The following is a 21,705-nucleotide window of genomic DNA, read 5'->3' as shown; positions in this document are numbered from 1 at the left end:
AACGTGATGGTTGTAAGGTTGCCGAATCGAGAGGGTTCTTTTTAGTGGATGGATGGATGGATGACAAAATGTGACTTTTTTGTGCACATCTTTACGAATTAAAATAGTTCCAATGAGAGTGAGAGCTGCTGCGTTCATGTTCCGGACCAGATTCATCTTGTCCTTCTCAGAGGCCACATCCAGCACGCACTAGTGTTGTTTGCCACCTTGTGGAATATGTGGCGCAAAGATGTCCATGATTTGCTCTTCCCCTCCCCTTGTTGGATAACCAATGCCATTTGTCACTTGAAAATTGGTACATAATAACATCAGAAATGAGTCACATGATGTGATGTGATGACGTCATAAATGAGAGATCGATCGATGCAGTCATTTCTTATTTATAATTGAGATTGACAACTGTTTATGGAGGAGAGAAGAGTCACCGATCCAATAATATACTAACATAGGTAGGTAGGTAGGAGGATGAGTGCTTATTGTTGTACATGATGAAACAAACAAAAAATAATAACAAGAGAGTTTAGAGCAAAAAAATAAATTAGCATTTTATATTAACTCATATATATATATATATATATATATATATAAGAAGATACATAGTTTCGATATAATTCTAGAAATTTTTAGTTAGTTATTATTAAAAAAAAATAAAAAATAAGATAATAATGTTCAACATGGATAGATATAATATCTGAATCGAAACTCACTACCAAGATTTTTTTAAGATAAAACGTGTTGCACTTTGGTACGATAGGCACATTTACCCCGTAAACTTTGTAGATAATAATGATATCCCATATTAATAAGAGTTTTAATATACTAATTTATGTTTTTTTTTATTGAAACAGGAAATGCTATTAGTTTATCTTTAAAAAACTATATATGTCATGCAATGTGTATATGATTGGAGCTGAGGGAAGAGGATGTTGTGTTGGGAGCAAGCAAGCAAGCATTGTCTGACAAAGAAGCATTGAAGGGGAAAGAGGTGGTGGGAGCAGAATAGAAAGAGACAGTGAATAGAGGGTGGCCAGGTGAAGGGAACCTTCAACATCTATCACACCCCTCCTTTGGCCCTTCTCAGAAGCCATCTCCTACCTCTGCACCCTCTCTCTCTCTCTCTCTCTCTACTTTCTTGTTCATGGGTGTTAAGAGTTTGTAAAGATATTATTACATTCGTTTCTGACGATGAAGCTTCTACGACTTTCCATCCTCGACAAATCTAAATAAATATCATCAGAAAATTATGTGTTTGGGATTCACGAATCCTGATATAGTTTTTGTTTACGATCCCAACAGGAAAAGAAATCCAACACCACTCATGTCCCCTAAATTTGGCATGGAAAATAAAATAGGATCATGTCATGATTACATATTATGATGGCACGGTGGAGACTGTAGCAGTGCATAAGTCGCCACAACACCAACCTCATATTAAAGGAAAGGATGTTCTAAGGGCTTCGACTGCAACACAAACTATATCATGAATTATTAGTTTATCTTTGGCATCATCTAATGTTGCTTCCCGTGCATGGCACACCATTTTTGTGTCACAGGCTTCCTTCCTTTGGCTGCTACAGATGGAGATCCTCACACTCTCGTCGGCTATGTCGTGACACGAGGAGGGGTGTGGAATGTTCCACTCCAACTTTCCTGGATGTTGGAGGTCTGGAGGGAGGGGTCGACCATAAAATGGGATGCAATGCATCCACCCACAGAAGCCGACACAGGTTTCTCTCTTTGTAAGCAAAGCACCATAAGCACATCTGGTGTTGCCTTTTCCTCTCTCTCTCTCTCTCTCTCTCTCTCTCTCTCCCTCTCTCTCTCTTTCTCATCCTTCTCCCCTACATACATGCATGTGAGCAGCAAAGCATGAGGAGCAGGGACAAACACATGCACTCGAGTTCTTCTTTTGCTCGAGGAGATCAAACCTTGTTGTCATGTTGGCTTTGAGGTTCAAGCATGGTCTCCATTCAGACTTTCTCCTTCCCGTTTCCTTCTGGTAAGACTCTCTGCTCTCTTTATTTGAGGGGGAGGAAATCAATCTATCTTCAAAGAATTGATGGAGGTATCGATCTAGGAGTTTATGAAGCAGTATGATGCACTGCATGATGGACATTTGCTCGATCCAATATGTGTTCCTTAGAGATTAAATTTCTTGATTAGTTTCTGTCTCACGGAACTGACTATTCTCCTATGGCCAACGTGACCAGGAAACGATTTCTGCAACGGGAGCTCGGACACTATTGCTTAGATTGAGCTCATCTTGGACTCTCGGTTCCTCGTTCAGGAATTCAGCCACCGAGTTAGCAGTTCGCCCTCTCGGTTTCATCGCTTCCGATCCTAATCTGGAAAGAACTCATTTGACTTGGTAAGATTCCATATTGAGAATCGTCGTCATTGGTGGGAGTTGAAGACGATGATTTGTTCTTCCTGAGAGACACTTAACGCCAAAAGTTCAGATTGGCAGACAGCTTGACCGAGGTGCTTCGATGGAAGGAAGAACTCGGAAGGATCATCTCGCAGCCGATTCAAGAACCGTCTATGGAGGATCCACCACACCACGAGAACAAAGCCATACATCTTCCCCCTCTAAATATTTTAGTGCAGAATCATTGCTGCTACTTCTTTGCCTCACTGCCTCATTGCTGATACTTCCGGTGATACTGCCTCCGCTGCCGCCGCCACCTCTTGCGCTACTCCTACTCCCAATCGGCATACTCGTTTTGCTCATGATCTTGGCATTTATGCCCTCGGATGTAAGCAAGATTGCATGCCCTTGTGAATGAGTTGTGGATTGTCATCTTGTGTTCATGTCTTGAATGAGTCTTTTTCCTGTTCATTCCTGATGTAAATGCATAAAATGGTTATGTAATATATTTCTAATCATTTTGTATATGCTTCACCAGAAGTTTTGATGATAGGTTGGCAACAAGATCAGGCTACTTGAGCATGAAAATATTGTGTGTAGATGTAGAATATTAGGTTCAAACTTCTCATTTAGAATGTAACAGCTACTTGTACCTAAGAAACCACAAACATTTGATGTGTGCTTGAAACTTTCCTTTGTTCTTTTCTCTTATGCAAAGAACAACAACTGCATAGGGAGTAAAACAGAATAATTTGACTTGCCAGTGTAAAGTGCTATTGAAACAGCTGAAGTATGGAAGAATCATAATCCTTATCTGGAATTGAAGGCAGAGAACACATCATGGTTAGAAATAGGACATAGAATCATATGTTTCACATACATCCCCCCTCCTACTTTCAGCAAGCTAACAACTAGTCAATTGATTGGATGAACCCCATTGTGAAGGTTTGACTTGATCATAGCTTCAATGTGACTAAATCAAAGACTAGGGTTTATGACACACACATGGAAGAAATCATGGTTCTTGGTGGTGATTACTATCATCAAACCAATTCCTTGAGTTCCTATCCTGTGTTGGAATCCTCTGCTGTGCAGTGATTGAGTTTTTTTGAGCTTCAACATGTTCTGATGGATCCATAACTTTCTGTGCTTGATCCAAAAATTGTTGTTGACACAGCTTGTCTTTCTCACCAACTTTGGTGCAAGGAAGCAGTGGCTTCAAGTTGTTCTTCAACAGATATCCTATTCTTTTATGTTTTCTGGAGACATCCTCTTACATGAATCATATCCCTCTCCCCATGATTTCAGGATTCACTTTGTTCCACTAGCATGAAGAATGGGGAGAACATTTCCAAATTGTTGTCAAGCTTTTGTTGGTAACAGGCCATCTTTGTTCTGGATTTTTGGGGATCATCTTTGTTGATTTTTCACAATGATAATAATGTTCATGCAAGAATGGTTCTTCCTGGAATACTTGAATTATATGATGCCAGCATTTCAATAAATCAGGGGAAATTTAAATGCATATGCCTACTTGGATATATCTCATGTTTATGGATATCTATTTACTTTATTATTGTTAGTCAACACAAGATTGTAGTAATCCTTTGCCTACTACTAATACTAAGCTCAAAATATCTAAGTCAAAATTAATGATAATATACTTATCAGTATCTTATAAATTCTAGCATACTCTCCTTGATCATGTTGAGTACCCTGAAAAATGTTTTTGCATCTTTCACATGACATCAATCAGCAATAATTTTCTTGGTTTGTGAATCACATCTTTGTTATGCATTAACATTCAAAACCTTATTTGAGTATTTCTGAGATTGTTAATTTTGATAATCACAAGTTGAGAAAGTACAAACTGCAAGTTATCCATATCCATAGTATCATATCTATTTTATTCTCTTTGACACTCTTGGAATCCTGCCCAACACAGTGGCAAAAAGGAGTTGGCACAAACTTGAGCAGTGGAGAGAGGAATGTGAATAAGTTCTCAAAAGTTGGACAAAAATCTATTTTTATTTTACAGATTAGACCGAACCAGAAAATTATAAAAAAATTATGATACATTATGTTTACATAATGTAGCTTAGAACATGATATATAGTTTATGAAATTTGATTATCCCTTTCGAGAGTCGTAGAATAGAACGATGGAATTATTATGGACGATAAATAAAAATAATATTTTTTTTAATTAAGAAAAAATTGTATACTCAATGCATGAGACTCTGATTGATGTAAAATATACGAGGAGATATTCATATGCATATATTATTTCGGAGGTGTAATTTTATCATTTTATTGAAACTTATTCTTTTTTTCCTCAAATAACTATAAAAATTTTGTAAATTATACTTTAGACAAAAATGAGTTATTGAATTGAAAAAAAAGTTGTTGAGTCCTATAGTGGAATCCTATGTTGACTAAAAATATATAATAGGTAAATAAACCTATAATATTAAAAATAAAATTTAAGGAGTATGGGATTGAGTCATAATCACGAATACACACGGAATTATAGGTTTCATCAAATAACTTCAAAGTCTTACGGAGTTCAAAAGAAATTTCAAGGATGGAAATAACACTTGGCTTTTATAACTTTGATTGAGATTATTTAACATTATTATGAACACCATGAAAGCTATAAATAAATTTGACTATAAATTTTTAATAGTCATATATTTTGATATATAAATATAAATAAAAAAAAAGTTATGATTAGATTCATGATTCTTTTTGTATTAAAAGGAATACAATAAAAAAAATATTTTATGTACTATAAAAGAAAGTTTTTAAAATGAGCTAAAAAAGCATTTTATTTATTTTATTTTTATAAAAATAGAGTGCATTGTCACTTATTTATTGATTTTAATTTTATAAAGAGCGAAGTACAGCTTAGCTTTGCTACTCCATCGCCACTGCCATCTGTAGCCTTCCTCTGCTGCCGCCGTGGCCTCCACCTTCGCGGCGGCCGCTTGGCCCCCTTCGAAGCGTCCGAGATCTTCGGTGCACGCCTCTCACCGTGGCCTCATCGCGGCGGCCGCACTGGTCTCCTTCGGAGCGTCCGAGATCCTCGGTGCACGCCTATCACCACCGGTCGCTCGGCCTTTGCGATTTTAGTTCGTCATTTTTCTCTAAGACCCGCCCAGATAAAGCAAGCTGCTGTTTCTCCCCCATGAGGAGCTCATGAAGTAGTCTGGTGAGACTGACTGCTCGACATCTCGGGCTTTTACTTTTGCTTAATTAATGGTGTTCATGACCTATTTGATAGAATTACGCACTTGGGACTGTCAACTAATGCGAAAAATCGCGATCGATCGCATAAAAATATTTTCTTGCCGGTAGGCCTCTTGGAACGGTACGAGATTCTAAAATATCTCAATGGACTTGAACTTGTTGCCTGTTATGTTCTACTCATCCCCGTTCGTCGGTATATAATCACATTCATTGTAGGGATCTTGAGGATGATAAAATTTGTCAAACTCATTTAGATTTATACCTATCTAAATTGTCGGATACGATTTTGACAATAGAAGATGCTTCTGACAATTCCTGTTTTCAGTTGTTCTTTGTGGCGATCATACATACTCCTTTAAGTAGAATTAAGGATTTGATGCTGCCTCTTTCTTACTAAGCATCGATATGTCACCAGAAACAAGCTCAGTCAGCTCCACATTGAGCTATTATTTTGTCTCGGTGGTGTGGTACCCCAAAGCAGTGTCATAACGTATGCTTTTGGGTAAGTTGAATATTGACCGGAGTGGGTGCTGTATTCAAATTTCTAATACCTGAAGGATCATTCATGCTCTGACCTCCTTGCAGCTTTGGCTATGATCCTTTTGGGTTGAGCAAGAAGCCAGAAGATTTCGCCAAGTATGTGTGCCAGATAAACCGAGTCATCTTTCTCCACTCACATTCCTACAAAATCTTTGGTGTTGATTCCTTTTCGCCGCTGTGCCTTACAATTTCAAACAATGTACAGATACAAAGTCTATGAGCTCATCCATGCAAAGGTGGGCAATGCCGGTGCAGCCGGCTTCATCATCTTAGAGGCCTTCGACGACGACAAGTTTGGTGCAAATTGTGGTCCGGAGGCTGCCTGGTTCAAGGTATTATTAGTATTATGCTTATTTTGTACCTGACAATCTTCATAGCTCAAGCAACTTCACTTTTGAACTGCACCTTCTGTCATCTACTATGTGATATGTTCATCTATAGTGTCTGCTCTGACCATTTTTTCTAAAGACTATGGACCAATTCCTCCTTAGAGTTATCTATGGATTTCCTCAAGTAATACAATTTATATATATAGTAAGGTTGCTTCGTTATGATCCTGAAGATTTCGAGCTTGGGAAACGGCTCTCTATATTAGAGGTATGACTATGTACATCGATCATCCTCATATCCTGCATTGACGGGTGGATATGCTTTTTTTGTTGGAATTTATGCACAGTGCAATTACACGATCAACTTTCTAGGCAATAGATATTTGTGCCAAAATGCATGAAATATTTTGCTCATGTGTCTCTTGACTAGATAATCCTCTTAATCCAAAGCATAAAGAAGATCTAAATGACTGTTGGTTCGTGCAGCTGACTAACTTGGTGGCCTGTTGATGTGTTTTGCAGATGGTGCTCTTATCCTAGTTGGAATTACATCGAATTATTTTGGAAGTAACATTCCAATCAATCTTGTGGTTGCTGTCACTGCTGAGATCATGCTGGTTGGAGGTGCTGAATACTATAGAATTATCAATGGACTGGTAAGGAAGACCTCAACATCGAAATCAGTCATTTACTTTGTGTTCTGTTAAATTAGATGATACCAGACTGCTCATAGTAGAAGGATTTGGAGGACAAGCTCAACCCTGGAGGTCCATTTGATCCTCTGGGGCTGGCAAACGAAGCTGCACTGCTCAAGGAGAAGGAGATTAAGAGCAGGCGGCTAGCGATGCTCGCAATGCTTGGTCTCTTCCTGCAAGCCTATTCGACTGGGAAAGGGTCAGTGGAGAACCTGATGAGACATCCGAGCGAACCAGTCGGAAAAAATTTGCTCACTGTAATATCCCAGCTGCTTTTTCTTCCATGATTTCTATGCCATGTAAAACGATGAAATCACTCGAGGCAATGCAAAATGTCACTGTAAGCTTCTGTACGAAACCTCGTGTACGGTTCTTTAGAAACAAGTGTAGTGATGATGATTTTGCTTTGAATTCTTGTGTTTGATCATTTTCTGTATCCGATTAACACACTAATGAAATTTTATTGAGCATACAAAAAAAGTAGAGTGGAACAGATGTATCATTTGATCATTCATACAGAGTTCTCCAGGAATGGGTAGTCTGTGTACCCAACAACTGGATCAGAGGTGTAGAAGGTGTTCCTGTCATACTTGTTCACTGCAGCATTCAGCTCAAATCTCTTGGGCAAGTCAGGATTCGCCAAGAACAGTCGGCCAAAAGCCACCAGATCTGTGTATCCCTCATCCACAACCTTGTTACCTTCGTCGCGATCGTAGCCTCCTGCGACGATGAAGGTTCCCTTGAACGCCTTCCTCATGGGAAGAAGCCGGTGAGGGATGTGATACCTGCCATTGACGACGGCCATCCTGGGCTCTATCATGTGGCAGTAGAGGATGCCGTGCTTGTTCAGTGCTTGCACCATGTAGAGGGCAAGTGCCTCGGGGTCTGAATCCCAGCAGTCCATGTAGTCCAAGAACGGTGACAGCCGCATCCCAACTCTGTCAGCTCCGATCTCACCGACGACCGCTTCGACCACCTCCAACGCAAAGCGACATCGGTTCTCCAAGCTCCCGCCATACTCATCGGTTCGATCGTTGGCGCTATCTTTCATGAACTGCTCGATCAGGTAGCCATTTGCGCCGTGGATCTCCACTCCATCGAAGCCTGCACGATTCGGACCCGTTAAGAGAATGCATGAGAAAAAGAGGAACTTGTAGTAGCGAAAGCATCTCACCAGCTTCGATGGCGTTCCTGGCCGCCAGTCTAAAATCCTCGACGATTCGAGGGATCTCTTCTGTTCTTAGTCTTCGAGGACGAGAGTACTCTTCGATCGAGCCATCGTGAAGCACTTGTGTCGGCACCTGCTTGTCGGTGCTCGAGATTGGATCTTGTCCATTAGGCTGGTAACCTGCACACACATTCGTACAAGGAATCATAAATGCCAAGCTTCTACTTGAGGACAGGAAGGACGGGGGACCAAGCAATACCGGTGTTGGAGACTCTGCCAACATGCCAAAGCTGGCAGAAGAAGACTCCGCCCTTGGCATGAACGGCGTCTACGATGGGCTTCCATGCCTCCACTTGCTCTCTTGTCCACACTCCAGGAGTATCAGGATATCTATGCATGAAGAACAAGTTTTACCACCAAACCGTAATCAAATGATAGCATTTTTACTTTGGCTGCTACGAATCATACCCCTGAGCAGTGTCTGAGACTCCTGTTGCTTCCGTGATGAGAAGGCCTCCATCGGTGGCTCTCTGAGAGTAGTACACGGCAGCATGTGGCTGAGGAACGTTCCCGTATGATCTGCTTCTTGTCAACGGTGCCAAAACAATCCTGTTGCAGCAGAAGACCAAAATACTTCTTTGGTGAATACAACAAGAAGAACAGGGGAATTATAATCTCAACGAGCATTGACAAATTGCCGTAGTCAAACAATTCGAGCAAAGAATTAAGCTCAACACCCACACACGTGTCAACAATCCAAGCAAAGAAGAAGAAGAAGAAGCAGTTCTGACCTGTGAGAGAGATCAAACTTGCCCATCTTGTAGGAACCAAGCAGAGGGATGGCTGCCATTCTTACTAGCGCACACAAGAAGTGGATGCTCTTTCTCTTTCCTCTTCGTCTCCCTTTTCCCTTGCTTTTGCTCTAACTATCCGCCTTAGTGCTCAGAGGATGCGGTGGGTGATGGGTATTTGTAGATGCAGGGAAGGAGGCCTGAGGTTGACCGAGCAAACAAGAACGTGCACTTGTTGCGCTCTCCGCCTCTACAGTGCAATGTTTCTGGTCTAACAAAGCAGGTTCCATGCTTTCAAGTGGTCAAAGTTCAACCCCCTCTCCTCTCCTGGATGATTCCCTTGCCGTTGCTTCAAGCGTGGAGGCTACAAAGCTTGGCCACAGAATCAAATAATTGTTGGTAGTGATGTGCAGATCGCTTCTCCCTGAAAAGTTTGTGTGCGTATCGTATCTGCCTACGTATTCTCTTCTTCATGTACGCGCAATTGGAATAGCCGCCCCACGTAATCATATTCCTTCTCACGTCATTGCAAATGTCAACGTCAACCACCACACGGACTCTGATTAAAAGCACGCCACTTATTATTATTATAGTAATTATATCTGGTATTGGTTAATTATATTAATAATTATTATTATTATAGTAATAATATCTGGTATCTGTTAGCGCACCGCAAGTCTGATCAATCTCAATCGATGGTTGAGATTGAGGATCAAAGAGACGGAGGGTAGAGATGAGAGAATTGGAGGGGAATCGATTTGGTAGAGGTTGGAGAGGATCCGAATCTTCTACATGGTTGTCGTCAGCGACGGCTATGACTATCTTGACCAAAGATGCTTGATAGGGGTCATTTTGTCGGATGTCAGCGCATCTATGGCGGACATCTAAGTAAGACTTCATATCACCAACCCAAAATAGCATAAAGTGCATTTCAATAATCATCACCTTATCAAGATCAATTAGAACTGATCAGCAACAAAGATCTCGGAATTAGGTATAAAAAGCAACTATCATGCGGAGGGGAACTCTCTACACACTAATATAATCATACAATTTACACGATTACTCACTCTCCTTAACTTAAGCATAGAAGGGTTCATGCCGAACAACTCGATATTAATCTATCATGCTAGATTGTCGACAAAGAGCGAGTAACTTCATTGTCAGGATATAGACACGCAATCACAAGATAAATCATCTCTCGAGGATACTCATATGACTTGACCTAGAGAGGTAACCTTGTAACAAGAAAGATCCCGAACCGCTCACCCGATCATCCCGAACTAGGTTCTCATCGACAAGAGTACTTCTTACTGGGTCGCTCATGCGATTTCACCTCACTAAGTCTCCCATGTCAACTAGAAAGAGGCACCCGGATAAACTTAAGCATTTGGAAGTAAACAATATCAATGAACCATCCTTTTAGCATTAGAAGGAAGATCAAATTTCACAAGCGCACCATTCTACTATTCTTCTCGGTGAACGCCTAAGATAAGGAGGACCCCTCCTCCATTTTCCAAGGGACAAAGGCTAGCCCCATACTTACCTCATCAAAAGCGCTTCTCAAGCTTCGACATTAGGGGGCTAGGTATTCTATACTCTTACTACACCCTTAGCAACACCACCCCCTGATCTCTTTAAGCCAGTGCGTAGCCTTCTCCGCTTGTGGGAGAGTCTGATCCTTAATTACTCCCTATAGGATATTTTGATGAACAAATCATAAAAACTCAAAGATGTGTATGATCAAAATTCCATAAGATTTCATTAAGTATGTGTACTAAATAAACAAACATAATTGTGTTCGATTCCTTCGCTCATATTCTTACAAAATCTTTAATGTTCGATTTTTTTTTTTTTTGCTATTGTGCCTTATAATTTCAAACGATGTACATATACAAAGTCTATGAGCTCATCCATGTAAAGGTGGGCAATGCTTGGTGCACCCAGCTTCATCATCTAGATGCCTTCTATAATCATAGATAATTTCTCCCTTAACATAAATTAATTACTATAAATAATATATTATCTTATTATTAACTTATATATTTATGTACTATAGTTAAAAAAATAATTAAATTTAATTTCCTTAATCACATGAATAAGTTAAAAATTCTACTAATCAATTAAATTATTAATTAATTTATTTCCTAATAAGTGATTTGATATTTAGGAGGTAAATAGTTTATATTCTATTTTTATGAGTGAACTATAGAAAATAAATATTATATTACTCTTTTTGTGTGGAAAAACAAAAGAAAAAGGGGGCTACTCCTCCGTCGTTCCCCATCAAACCTAATAATGAGAGAATTAAGAAGAGGACTTCCAAAAGAGATGATATCGAGGAAAGGATAGTCAAGTAGAGGTAGGATCCTTTTTTTTTTAACTAACTTTGATTTATATTTTGAAATCTTGATGTTGAGATTGTTAAAATTTTATGATGCATAATGATGTTTTAGTTTTAAAATTTTATGATTAATAAATAATGATAATTATTTTATGATGTTAGAATGACTATTTAATTTATGTTGATATCTAAAGTTTAAGTGAATTTTAATATTAATTTAATTATTAAAATTCTTATTTTCGGATTAACATAATAGTTCTAATTTATTTAATTAGATATATTTATATTTCAAGAATTATATGTGAATTTCTATAATATAATTAGTTTTAAATTTAAGATCATGAATTTAAAGTTTTTATTAATGGATTTGAGTCCTTCTTTAATAATTTTAAATATTAAAATCTAATTTGATAAGATTATTCTAATTGGGATCTGACTTCAGTTAAGTTAATTTGGGATCGACTTAGCTCATGTGGTTATGTATAACCTAGCTCGTGTGGTCAAGTACAACCTAGCTCATGTAACTAAGCATGACTCAGCCTATGTGGCCTAATATGAGCCAACTCATGTGACAACGTATGACTTAACTCATGTGTCCTAAGCATAACCCAACTCATGTGGGTAGGTATGATCCAATCTATGTGGTCATGTATGACTCAGCCCATGTGGTAAGGTACGACACAACCATATGGTCAAGCATGGGCCAGCTCATGCGACTATGTACGACTCAGTCCATGTGATCAGATACGATCCCAATTCATGTGTCTAGGTATGACCAACTCGCGAGCAAAGCATGACCTAGTTCAATAGTAAGGCTCAGCCAAACTTATAAGAAAGGCTTAGTCTAATCCATGAAGTTAAGGTTGCTCAACTATGCGATTGACATTAGATACATCGTCGCTCCTCTATCTTATCCCATTGTACTTAACTCGATCTCCTTGGAATAGATATATACGGTGGTGCTTGTGACTTATTCAATACTTTGGTGGGTTGGCTTGGTTTGGATTAGCATGTTATAGTATAATTTATTTCTCACTTTATTGATTTGAGTTATGTGAATTGAGCTATTTGGATATTAGGAGAAGGGAGCAAGAAAAAATTGTCATCGTCAACGACCTAACAGACTTCGATTAAATGCATGCCACTTATTATTATTATAGTAATAATATCTGGTATCTGTTAGCACACCTCAAGTTGGATCAATCTCAATCGAAGAGACGGAGGGTGGAGATGAGAGACTTGGAGGGGAATCGAATTGGTAGGGGTTGGAGAGGATCCGAATCTTCTACATGGATGTCGTAGACTGAGCAACGAAAAGGACGCGAAGCTTTCTCGGTGACGGCTATGGCTACCCGCCTGTCTTGATCTTGACCAAAAGTGCTCAAACTTGAATGTGGAGGCCTCCATGGCAGACTCCTCTTCCTTTTCCTTTGGCACGTTTGTAGTTTAGCGACGTCGCTCGTTTTCTCCATCATCATATCAGTGATGGAGGGTTAAGATGAATCATCACATCGTCAATTACCATAACGCCAGGAATGAGGTTGACCATCGAACTCACGCAGTGACGGTAGCGTTACGCCGGTAGTCCTGTAGCAATGCACGTGAAGTAGAAATGAAGGAAATCGGACTGGGCTACTCCTCAGTCTCAAGCTTCACCCTTGCATTCCTACAAATACCAAGCACTCATCCCCATCCTCTGCACGCACAGTCAGGATCCACTTGGTTTATATCTCCTCCAAGTTTCTGAGCATGGCAGCCATCCCTCTTCTCGGTTCCTACAAGATGGGCAAGTTTGATCTCTCCCACAGGTTAGTCATTAGACTCTTCTCCATTGCAGAGTTATGTCGATCCTTGAATGAAACCTGAATCTAATAAAGCTTGCGAATTAACAGGGTTGTTATGGCACCGTTGACAAGATGCAGATCATATGGCAGTGTTCCTCAGCCTCATGCTGCTGTCTACTACTCTCAAAGAGCCACCGATGGAGGCCTGATCATCGCAGAAGCAACAGGAATCTCGGACACTGCTCAGGGGTACGATTTGTTGCAGACAAAGTAAAAATGTTAATATTTGGTTACAATTTGGTGGTTCTTCATGTATAGATATCCTGATACTCCTGGAGTTTGGACAAGAGAGCAAGTGGAGGCATGGAAGCCCATCGTAGACGCTGTTCATGCCAAGGGTGGAGTCTTCTTCTGCCAGCTTTGGCATGTTGGCAGAGTCTCCGACACTTTGCTTTGTCCTATCCTTCCTGTTCTAAAGTAGAACTCTGACATTTACATCATCATGCTTCCTTTTATGATCCTTTGTACAAATCTGCGTGTAGGTTACCAGCCTAATGGACAGCATCCAATCTCTAGCACTGACAAGCAGGTTCTATCACAAATGCCTGACGATGCCTCCGTCGAAGAGCACTCTCGTCCTCGAAGACTACTGACCGAAGAGATGCCTCGAATCGTCGAGGATTTTAGACTGGCGGCCCGGAACGCCATCGAAGCTGGTGAGATGCTTTTACTACAACAAGCTCCTCTTTTTCTTATGCATTCACTTGACAGCCGAGAATCACACAGGCTTCGATGGAGTGGAGATCCATGGCGCAAATGGCTACCTGATCGAGCAGTTCATGAAAGATAGCGTGAACGACCGAACCGATGAGTACGGCGGGAGCTTGGAGAACCGATGTCGCTTTGCGTTGGAGGTAGTCGAAGCGGTCGTCGATGAGATCGGAGCGGATAGAGTTGGGATGCGACTGTCGCCGTTCATGGACTGCTTGGACTGCTGGGATTCAGACCCCGAGGCACTTGCTCTCTACATGGTGCGAGAACTGAACAAGCACGGCATCCTCTACTGCCACATGATAGAGCCCAGGATGGCCATGGTCAGTGGCAGGTATCAGATCCCTCACCGGCTTCTTCCCATGAGGAAGGCGTTCAAAGGAACCTTCATCGCCGCAGGAGGCTACGATCGCGACGAAGGTAACGAGGTTGTGGATGAGGGATACACAGATCTGGTGGCTTTTGGCCGACTGTTCTTGGCGAATCCTGACTTGCCCAAGAGATTTGAGCTGAATGCTGCATTGAACGAGTATGACAGGAACACCTTCTACACCTCTGATCCAGTTGTTGGGTACACAGACTACCCATTCCTGGAGAACTCTGCATGAACAGTCGAAGACGGATTTGTTCCACTCCACTTTTTTTTCCATACTCAATATAACGCCATTACCGTGTGTTAATTGGATACAATAAATGATCCAACACAATAATTCAAAGCAAAATCATCGTCACTTTCCTACTTTCTATGTTTTCATACAAGAGCTGTCACAATGGCTTATAGTTGGGTGCAGTGCTTGTTATCGAAGCAAGTAGTTCATGTTCTACGTAATTTTGAGCTTCACACTTGGTGGATAGATAGTCTTTCAGATTTGCCTGATACCATTTTATTTGTTATTGTGCACTGAGATTAAGCAAATCTTGAACGTAATCGTTGATCACAGTTTCACATGCTGCACTCACACTGAACCTCACATCAACCACTTCTCAGTGTCCACAAATTGCTGGTGCATATCCTACTGCAAATGTGAGATGAGACTTTGAGCTTTTTCTCGTTTCTGCTTGGATGATATGTGCTGTAATCCTCGCCTTCATTTTTGTGCATGACATGGCATGCAGACACAAAACAGAATGATTTGGTCTTAATTCATGCAATCAGAGAGGCAATTAAAGAACCTAGGTTTATCTATGTGATCTGATAGATGATAGCACGGACAAAATTCTTCTCTCGACTCTGTATCATGAATGCATGTCTGTTTGGAGATGAGCAGCTAGTCATAATATTATGTAGATCCATCATTAGTGGGAGTTGTGATGTGTGACCTTGAATAGTGTTTGACTATTTGGAACAATTATCCTTCTCCTCCCCATGAATCTGTGGTGTTCCTTCCTGCAAATAGTGTTCACAGAACGTGATAGTTGGTGACACAACAAGCTCCGTGATAGCAAGAACTCCACGTTGTTGCAGAAGGTTGGTAACCGGTGGATGTCGATGGTTGTATGAATAGGTAGTGAGATGTGGAGTATTAATGGCTGAAAAGATGTCCGAAAGAAGGCTTTTCCGAGGTGACGGTGTTCTACTGCTTTGCTTCATTAAATCTGAACATAATTTCTGTGGCAAAGGAAAGAAGAATTGAGAGAGTATTTATGTGGTTGATGTAGAAAATGCAAGTGAAGAGGCAATTTCTTTGCAACAATCGATTCCTTTTGTGGGGGAAAAGCTTTTTGAACAATTCAAAAAATCAAAACAAGTTCTCTCTTTCTCTCTCTCTCTCTCTCTCTCTCTCTCATGTGCCCAGCGCTGGCTGCAAACTTGGATGATCGCCAGTATTTGCACTGCAACTTTACAGGATGAAACCTGGAGCCATGAAACTAGCAATGACATGCTTGAAAGGACAAGTCCTGAATCCAGTACACTTCATACTCGAGATCTCTGCATGCATCACAAATAGGAAAGAGCCATTGATTGGCTTCCCCAGTGCTCCATTTCCCTTCATCTTATCTCCTCCCTCGCTGATATGGCTGTTCCTTCATCATCACCATGACAAATAGCACTGCTACTGTTACCAACAAGTGAACACTGACGCCTCACAGTTCCACCAACCGCTTCGAAAGCTCCATTTCACTTTTGTAGAGAGGAGATGGGAGTTCCCTTTAGTGCAATTTGCCCGTTTCAGTCAACAAAAGGGCAGCTGTTTCCATCGATGCATGAAGAGCAAGGAAGCTTCTTTCTTCCTCTCTGCAGCAATCACAGTCGATGTCTCCATCACACACCGTTCACGTCACTTCTGAGTCTGATTGCTACATGTTTGCGGAACCTTTCTTTTGACAATGGATTCACTTAAAGGCCCTCAGTGTCCTCCGCATGCCTCCAAATGGCATGCAGGTGGAGTTCACGTAGCATTTATAGGATGCAGATTTATCATGCAGCGGATCTAAACGAATCCATGTTAATGCCACCCCGTAGCCGAAACCATGTCCTGTTCATCATCAATGTGTTCAGTTTGCATTATTGAGCTGGACCTGCACTCACCCAAGCACAATGACCCTATGTTTCCGCAATGTGGCTCCGTCTGACCCCAAGTCGCTAACCCATTTGGTGGCATCTCCCTCCCGAAGATGACGACGGCCGGGGTCGTACGGAGGCACAGTACACCCTCCGTGCCACGGTCAAGGTTTGGGGCCCCACCCGCCGTTCCGCCGGTTCACTCCCCCTCGCCACTCGCCTCGGAACATCCCCAAGCCATCCGACAAGCTCTCCATCCTTCGTCAATGGACGCCAGTGGAGCAGGAGAACGATCCAGCTGTCACGCCAATTACTTCAACAGGGACAGCAGACCTTATCCCTCCTCCTCTCCTGATGCAATGCATGCAATAAATCCAAAGATCTGGACAGACCACGTAATCATTGATTCAGATCTCTCCTCCTTACGTGCGTGGGGCGCAGGTGCAGTAAAACCAGCGATGCGCAGTCCTCTGAATTCCTCCAATCCACATCTGCCTTCTGTGCTATATGTTTCCGTGCTCAGATTTCGCTTTGGTGCGTAAAATATCGAATTGGAGTATGGATCGAATGAGGATCGCGATTGGAGGAGTCCACCAAATCTGTACCCATCTCGTGCACTTACTAGGAAGCTCACTTCCCCCCTCTAAACGAGCTCCATCTGTACATTAAGCTCATCCCCGTTGCCTATTTATACTTCCATGAACACTCTTAGCATCTCATATCATCATCATCTGGCTAGCAAGCTGAGCAGTTCGGTGCGGAGATCAGCAATGGAGCAGCTGACAGAGATGAGAGCGGACTTGGCGGTGCAGTACCGAGGGGTGAGGAAGAGGAAGTGGGGAAAGTGGGTGTCGGAGATCCGGGAGCCGGGGAAGAAGACCAGGATTTGGCTGGGGAGCTTCGAGTCGGCGGAGATGGCGGCGGTGGCGCACGACGTGGCGGCGCTGCGGCTCAAGGGGCGCGACGCGCAGCTCAACTTTCCGGAGTCGGCAGAGCAGCTGCCGCGGCCCAGGAGCTCGGAACCCAAGGACATCCGGTCGGCGGCGCTCGAGGCGGCCGCGAGGCTCCGGTGCAGGACCACCGCCAGGGCGGGGATATCGGCGGGGCTGGAGCGGCTGGGGAACGACGAGCTCGGCCTCGACTCGCCCAGGTTGTGGGCGGAGCTGGCGGAGGCTCTGCTCCTGAGCCCACCCGCCTGGACCACTGAGGTGACCGAGCTGGAGGAGTGGGAACAGCACGGATCGTTGTGGGATCCCTTTCTGTGAACTATTCCATTTCCCTCACAGACTCTGCATCAACTCTCGTCCTTGATTTCGAGGAGAATGACCGAGTGTTTTCACTCCAAAAAGTTCTGTAAATGTACGTGATTGCTAATGCATGAATGCTTACCCTTTCCTCCAACACTAGACTTCAGAACCATCTGGTTGCGGTGAAAACAGACACAAGAGGAAGACAGCAGAAACACTTAAATAATACATAGAAACAGCATTCATAAAGCTCCTAAATAGCATTTTGATAAGATAGCAGAAACACCGACAGTTTCTTGTGATCTCCATCAACGAGTTGGGTTTCCTGATGCCAAAGTCTACTTGCAGAAGAACGAAGTCAAGGTGAGACGACCCAAGAAAGATTTCATCTGATACATCCAAGTATAGAGTTCGGGGTTCTTTGGTTCACTTCGATCGAGTCATAACACTTGCACTGTGAATGTGTATGAGCGAGCCTCATCTTCTCAGAGAACGCTGTTCCAACTTTGACTACTCTGTGGGAAGATCAAAGAGACATGGTAGCAGGAGGACACGCATCTCGCTTTTCTGACAGCTAAAAGTGCAGAGAAAGCAAACAGGTGGATGCATGGAAGCCACTTGCAGGTGCTGCAAAGACTGCGACTGCATCGTAGGATTAGGCTTCGACGCCATCTCAGTCCTGTGACGGTGACATGAGATCCGAACGACGTGCAGTGTCGGGAGAGGATCCGCTGCGCCGGGCGGAACAGAACGTCCTGGGTTTTCGCCGCGTCGGGGTGCTCTTGGCCTGTGGGGCCAACAGTCTCGTGTCGTCATGGGTGCTGGATCCTGGTTTGGCTGGAGTAGCAGGATGTCTGGAGGGGTCGATGGGACTACGAATTGTATCGAGACATCGTGTGTGGATGCGGCCATGCAGAAAGAAAATAATGCACATATACGAGGGAGCGACCTCATGAAATCGATATATGGTGACCAATTTGAAGAGATAGGGACTACAATTTCCCAATTATGTGACATTACATGAAGCACTTTTCAGCTGATGCATTTCAACTTGATGTCAATTTAGGTTATATAGGTGTAGTAAAAGTCTTTATCCATTACAATGTCTATTTGATTAATGTTCAATCGGTCAATATTCAGAACTCAAATTCAAATAATTAATCTGGTAAACTGCAACAATGGACCATTCATTACATGTCCATGAAATCATAGGCTGTGTATGATGTGGTCTCCAATTTGATAGTCTTTTATAAGACTGACTATCTAACAATTAATTGTAGGCTAAATTGTGGCACTTTGAGAATTCTTAATGAAATCCATATATTTACACATTATTATTCAAAACATATATATATATATATATATATATATATGAATTTTTCAATAGTCGAAAATTTTTAGACATGGAAAAATAAATTATGTGTTAAAAAAATTTCTCCCTATAAAAGGAAAAATAAAAATAAAAATAATAATGGGTGGGCCAATCTGGTCACGTGCATCGCACGCGATACGTCCGATAAATCAATATACATGTTTATTTATTTATTTATTTATTTCATGCGTCGTGACTGTTCACACATGGGTGGGCCAATTTGGGGACGGCGGAGCCGCGGCGTTCGGTGCTATCGTGAAGGACGGCGGTCTCAAGCTCCGTTTATGATCTGTCGCTTCCGCTGCGTAAGCAATCAACAAACCCTTGAGGGAGTCTCATCGAGATTCTTTCGGCGTTGCGTTTGATCGTTCTAAGAAGCGGGCTCCAACAGTCTCGGTGTGGACTCTTTGAGTTCTGGGTTTCTTGGATGGGGTTTCGTTACCGTCCCCTTTTGATTTCCGGATCTGCCGAGGCTTTGTCGGAGTTGATCGTCTGGATGGATTTCAGTTCTGAGACTTGTGCACCGTAGGGTTTCTTGAACTGACCACATTAAGGACGATACTATTCTCGAATGGATTTATTTGGCGTTTCCGTTGATGACGGTAGCAAGCATATTGTTATTCCTCATATTTACTCCCTCTTTCTTCTTCTTTGCCCTCTTGCCTTTCCGTCTCTTTTATTAAGTATTCTGAATGAAAGGCACTTGTCTGTTAACAGGAGGATAAATGCCAGCATTCTGAGCCGAATGAATTAAGCTAAGCTGCTTTCTAGAATTAATTAAGAGGAGCTTCTTTCTTCTTGAAATTTCATTTTCTTTCCCCAAGTCCAAACTTGTTACAGTAAACGATTTTGCATATCAATTCTTTATTCTCTTTGTAGGTAAAATTGATTTTTTTAATCAATAAATAGTTGTAATCAAAGATCCGAAGAAACTATTCTTCATAATAAACTGTCATGATGGATCATCCCGACAGAAAATGTTATGCCAAGCGTTAGGTACTTCCATGGACAGAAAAATGTTGAGAGAATAATAGCACCATAAGAAATGCCTTTGTTCATTTAGCTTATTTTCCATCTGCATATTTTGGGTCTATGGCTCCGGTTTTGTATTTGATAGAATTGTCAAGTGGAAAGCTTGTAAACCCATTCCATTCCTCTTGTTTTTGTTTTGTCCCATTTTGAGATACCTGGACAATTTCGAGAATGATAAAATAAATCTTCACTTGAGCAAATGTGTGATGCATGTTTTGTTTTGATTTGGAAATTTATCCTTTGTTGGAACCCTTGGTGTATGGCCATATGCTGGTTTTCTCATCTGTGAACTCTTGGTTTATATCCATGTGTTGGCTTTCTCATCTGCTTTCTTAGTTACATGTTGAAAGTTTTGCTAGTATTTTAACGTTCAGATAGATTAAATCTTGGAATTTACAATGTGCAATTTCCCTCTAGTAAACAATGTAAAGGGGTGCACGCCAAAAGATTATATCATCGGACTATACCATTGATCCGAGTACACACGGAGAGGATGAGCCTTGGTGTCGCGGTTACTTTCCTCCTTGACAAGATGGATTACCAAGATTCGAGTCATAGAAACAGTGTTTCTGCTTATAAGGGTGAGACTGCATGTATTAGCAATGGCCTCATGCATTAAGCCATCATATTCAAGTGCAGATAGAGTAGCCTTATCGCATCTGTGATATCTCTATATGAGGACATCAAATTGATGGATCCTAAAGCGTTTGTTTTGCATGACATTGAATTGATGCTCTTTAACATCACTGCTATGTTATGTGTTGCAGAATGGGGTCTACGCCAACAGACATCTCAGTGTTGCCCAACATACATGTGTGTGCTTTTGGAAAAGTGTTAGTCCCTTTTGCATAGAATATTATGATATGTTCAGCATGGGGCCGCATGACAGTCCGTGATGCAAGTGTTGAGTTACCTAGCAGTTATAGGTTGTTCAGAGTTACCTATCTTTAATTCCCTCATTTTTCTTGTTTTTTGAAAAATTGATTGGATATTCAGTCAGATTTATATTTGGCTTAATGGTTTTGTTATGTAGGTGGGATTTGTGGATACTGGATCACATTCTTTCTCTAGTAACAAGATAATTATTGCAGGCCACCATGTCATCTGGTCAGTCATGCCACTATACTGTTATGGATTGAGCTTTTGATTAGTTCACTTGAATATTTGTCTAGTCTGTGCAATTAATATACAGAATAACATTTGATGAAGTTCATCTTGAAATTGCAAGTTTTTTTAATTGTGCATAAGGGTGCCGGAGAGTATGATGTAGGTGATGAAGAAACAGGAAATAAACCATCCAGCATATATTGTTGTTACCCATGACCAAACTTCTGTTCGATTCTTCCTTTGTCACTACTTGCTGAATATATTTTCCTAGATGACATAGCTTATGTACTATAAGAGTATATCACTGTTATTTCAAGACCAGTCGGCCTAGAGAGTATATATTGGTGTTCTCCAAACCTTGCTAGGCTATACCATCATTCATAGTCTTTCCTACATAAATGTCTGG

At 41.5% G+C, this 21,705-nt stretch overlaps 4 protein-coding genes and 2 long non-coding RNA genes across 13 annotated transcripts; 5 read left to right on the top strand and 1 right to left on the bottom strand.

Moving 5' to 3' along the window:
• Positions 1-1,032: 1,032 nt before the first annotated feature.
• LOC135605072 (uncharacterized) lies at positions 1,033-2,893 on the top strand. 3 transcript variants are annotated; one of them, XR_010484298.1, is made up of 3 exons: positions 1,099-1,727; positions 1,864-1,999; positions 2,211-2,893. It is a non-coding gene; the product is annotated as an uncharacterized LOC135605072 (long non-coding RNA). The 3 variants fall into 3 exon arrangements; XR_010484297.1 differs by having other exon boundaries at positions 1,100-1,739; XR_010484296.1 differs by having other exon boundaries at positions 1,033-1,999.
• Positions 2,894-5,271: 2,378 nt separating this feature from the next.
• Positions 5,272-7,607, top strand: LOC108952159 (chlorophyll a-b binding protein CP26, chloroplastic-like). Of its 6 annotated transcripts, none has more exons than XR_010484717.1 (7): positions 5,272-5,578; positions 5,651-5,720; positions 6,032-6,118; positions 6,202-6,252; positions 6,362-6,488; positions 7,008-7,141; positions 7,225-7,607. XR_010484717.1 is itself a non-coding variant. In XM_065097105.1 (6 exons), the coding sequence occupies exons 2-6, from the start codon at positions 5,677-5,679 to the stop codon at positions 7,023-7,025; spliced, it is 327 nt and encodes a 108-aa protein (XP_064953177.1). In that variant the 5' UTR covers positions 5,272-5,578; positions 5,651-5,676; the 3' UTR covers positions 7,026-7,607. The 6 variants fall into 6 exon arrangements, 1 of the variants encoding a protein (XP_064953177.1); XR_010484715.1 differs by having other exon boundaries at positions 7,222-7,607; XR_010484716.1 differs by having other exon boundaries at positions 7,219-7,607.
• A 9-nt stretch (positions 7,608-7,616) lies between these two features.
• Positions 7,617-9,301, bottom strand: LOC103976563 (putative 12-oxophytodienoate reductase 5). Its single transcript, XM_009391815.3, has 5 exons — positions 9,140-9,301; positions 8,817-8,957; positions 8,608-8,738; positions 8,355-8,528; positions 7,617-8,284 (listed from the first exon to the last, which is right to left on the bottom strand). The coding sequence occupies exons 1-5, from the start codon at positions 9,196-9,198 to the stop codon at positions 7,692-7,694; spliced, it is 1,098 nt and encodes a 365-aa protein (XP_009390090.2). The 5' UTR covers positions 9,199-9,301; the 3' UTR covers positions 7,617-7,691.
• Positions 9,302-13,232: 3,931 nt separating this feature from the next.
• LOC135605071 (putative 12-oxophytodienoate reductase 5) lies at positions 13,233-14,646 on the top strand. Its single transcript, XM_065094758.1, has 5 exons — positions 13,233-13,291; positions 13,376-13,516; positions 13,586-13,722; positions 13,810-13,983; positions 14,054-14,646. The coding sequence occupies exons 1-5, from the start codon at positions 13,233-13,235 to the stop codon at positions 14,644-14,646; spliced, it is 1,104 nt and encodes a 367-aa protein (XP_064950830.1).
• Positions 14,647-17,141: 2,495 nt separating this feature from the next.
• Positions 17,142-17,930, top strand: LOC135605070 (ethylene-responsive transcription factor ERF021-like). Its single transcript, XM_065094757.1, has one exon. The coding sequence runs from the start codon at positions 17,240-17,242 to the stop codon at positions 17,804-17,806; it is 567 nt and encodes a 188-aa protein (XP_064950829.1). The 5' UTR covers positions 17,142-17,239; the 3' UTR covers positions 17,807-17,930.
• Positions 17,931-19,351: 1,421 nt separating this feature from the next.
• Positions 19,352-21,287, top strand: LOC135606206 (uncharacterized). The gene is made up of 3 exons (XR_010484714.1): positions 19,352-19,465; positions 20,610-20,773; positions 20,960-21,287. It is a non-coding gene; the product is annotated as an uncharacterized LOC135606206 (long non-coding RNA).
• Positions 21,288-21,705: the final 418 nt, after the last annotated feature.

This window comes from Musa acuminata, chromosome BXJ2-2, assembly GCF_036884655.1.
Source record: "Musa acuminata AAA Group cultivar baxijiao chromosome BXJ2-2, Cavendish_Baxijiao_AAA, whole genome shotgun sequence".
In the NCBI taxonomy this organism is placed as follows: Eukaryota; Viridiplantae; Streptophyta; class Magnoliopsida; order Zingiberales; family Musaceae; genus Musa; species Musa acuminata.
Note: the sequence above shows the minus strand (reverse complement) of the source record. Positions and strands in the feature narration are given on the sequence as shown.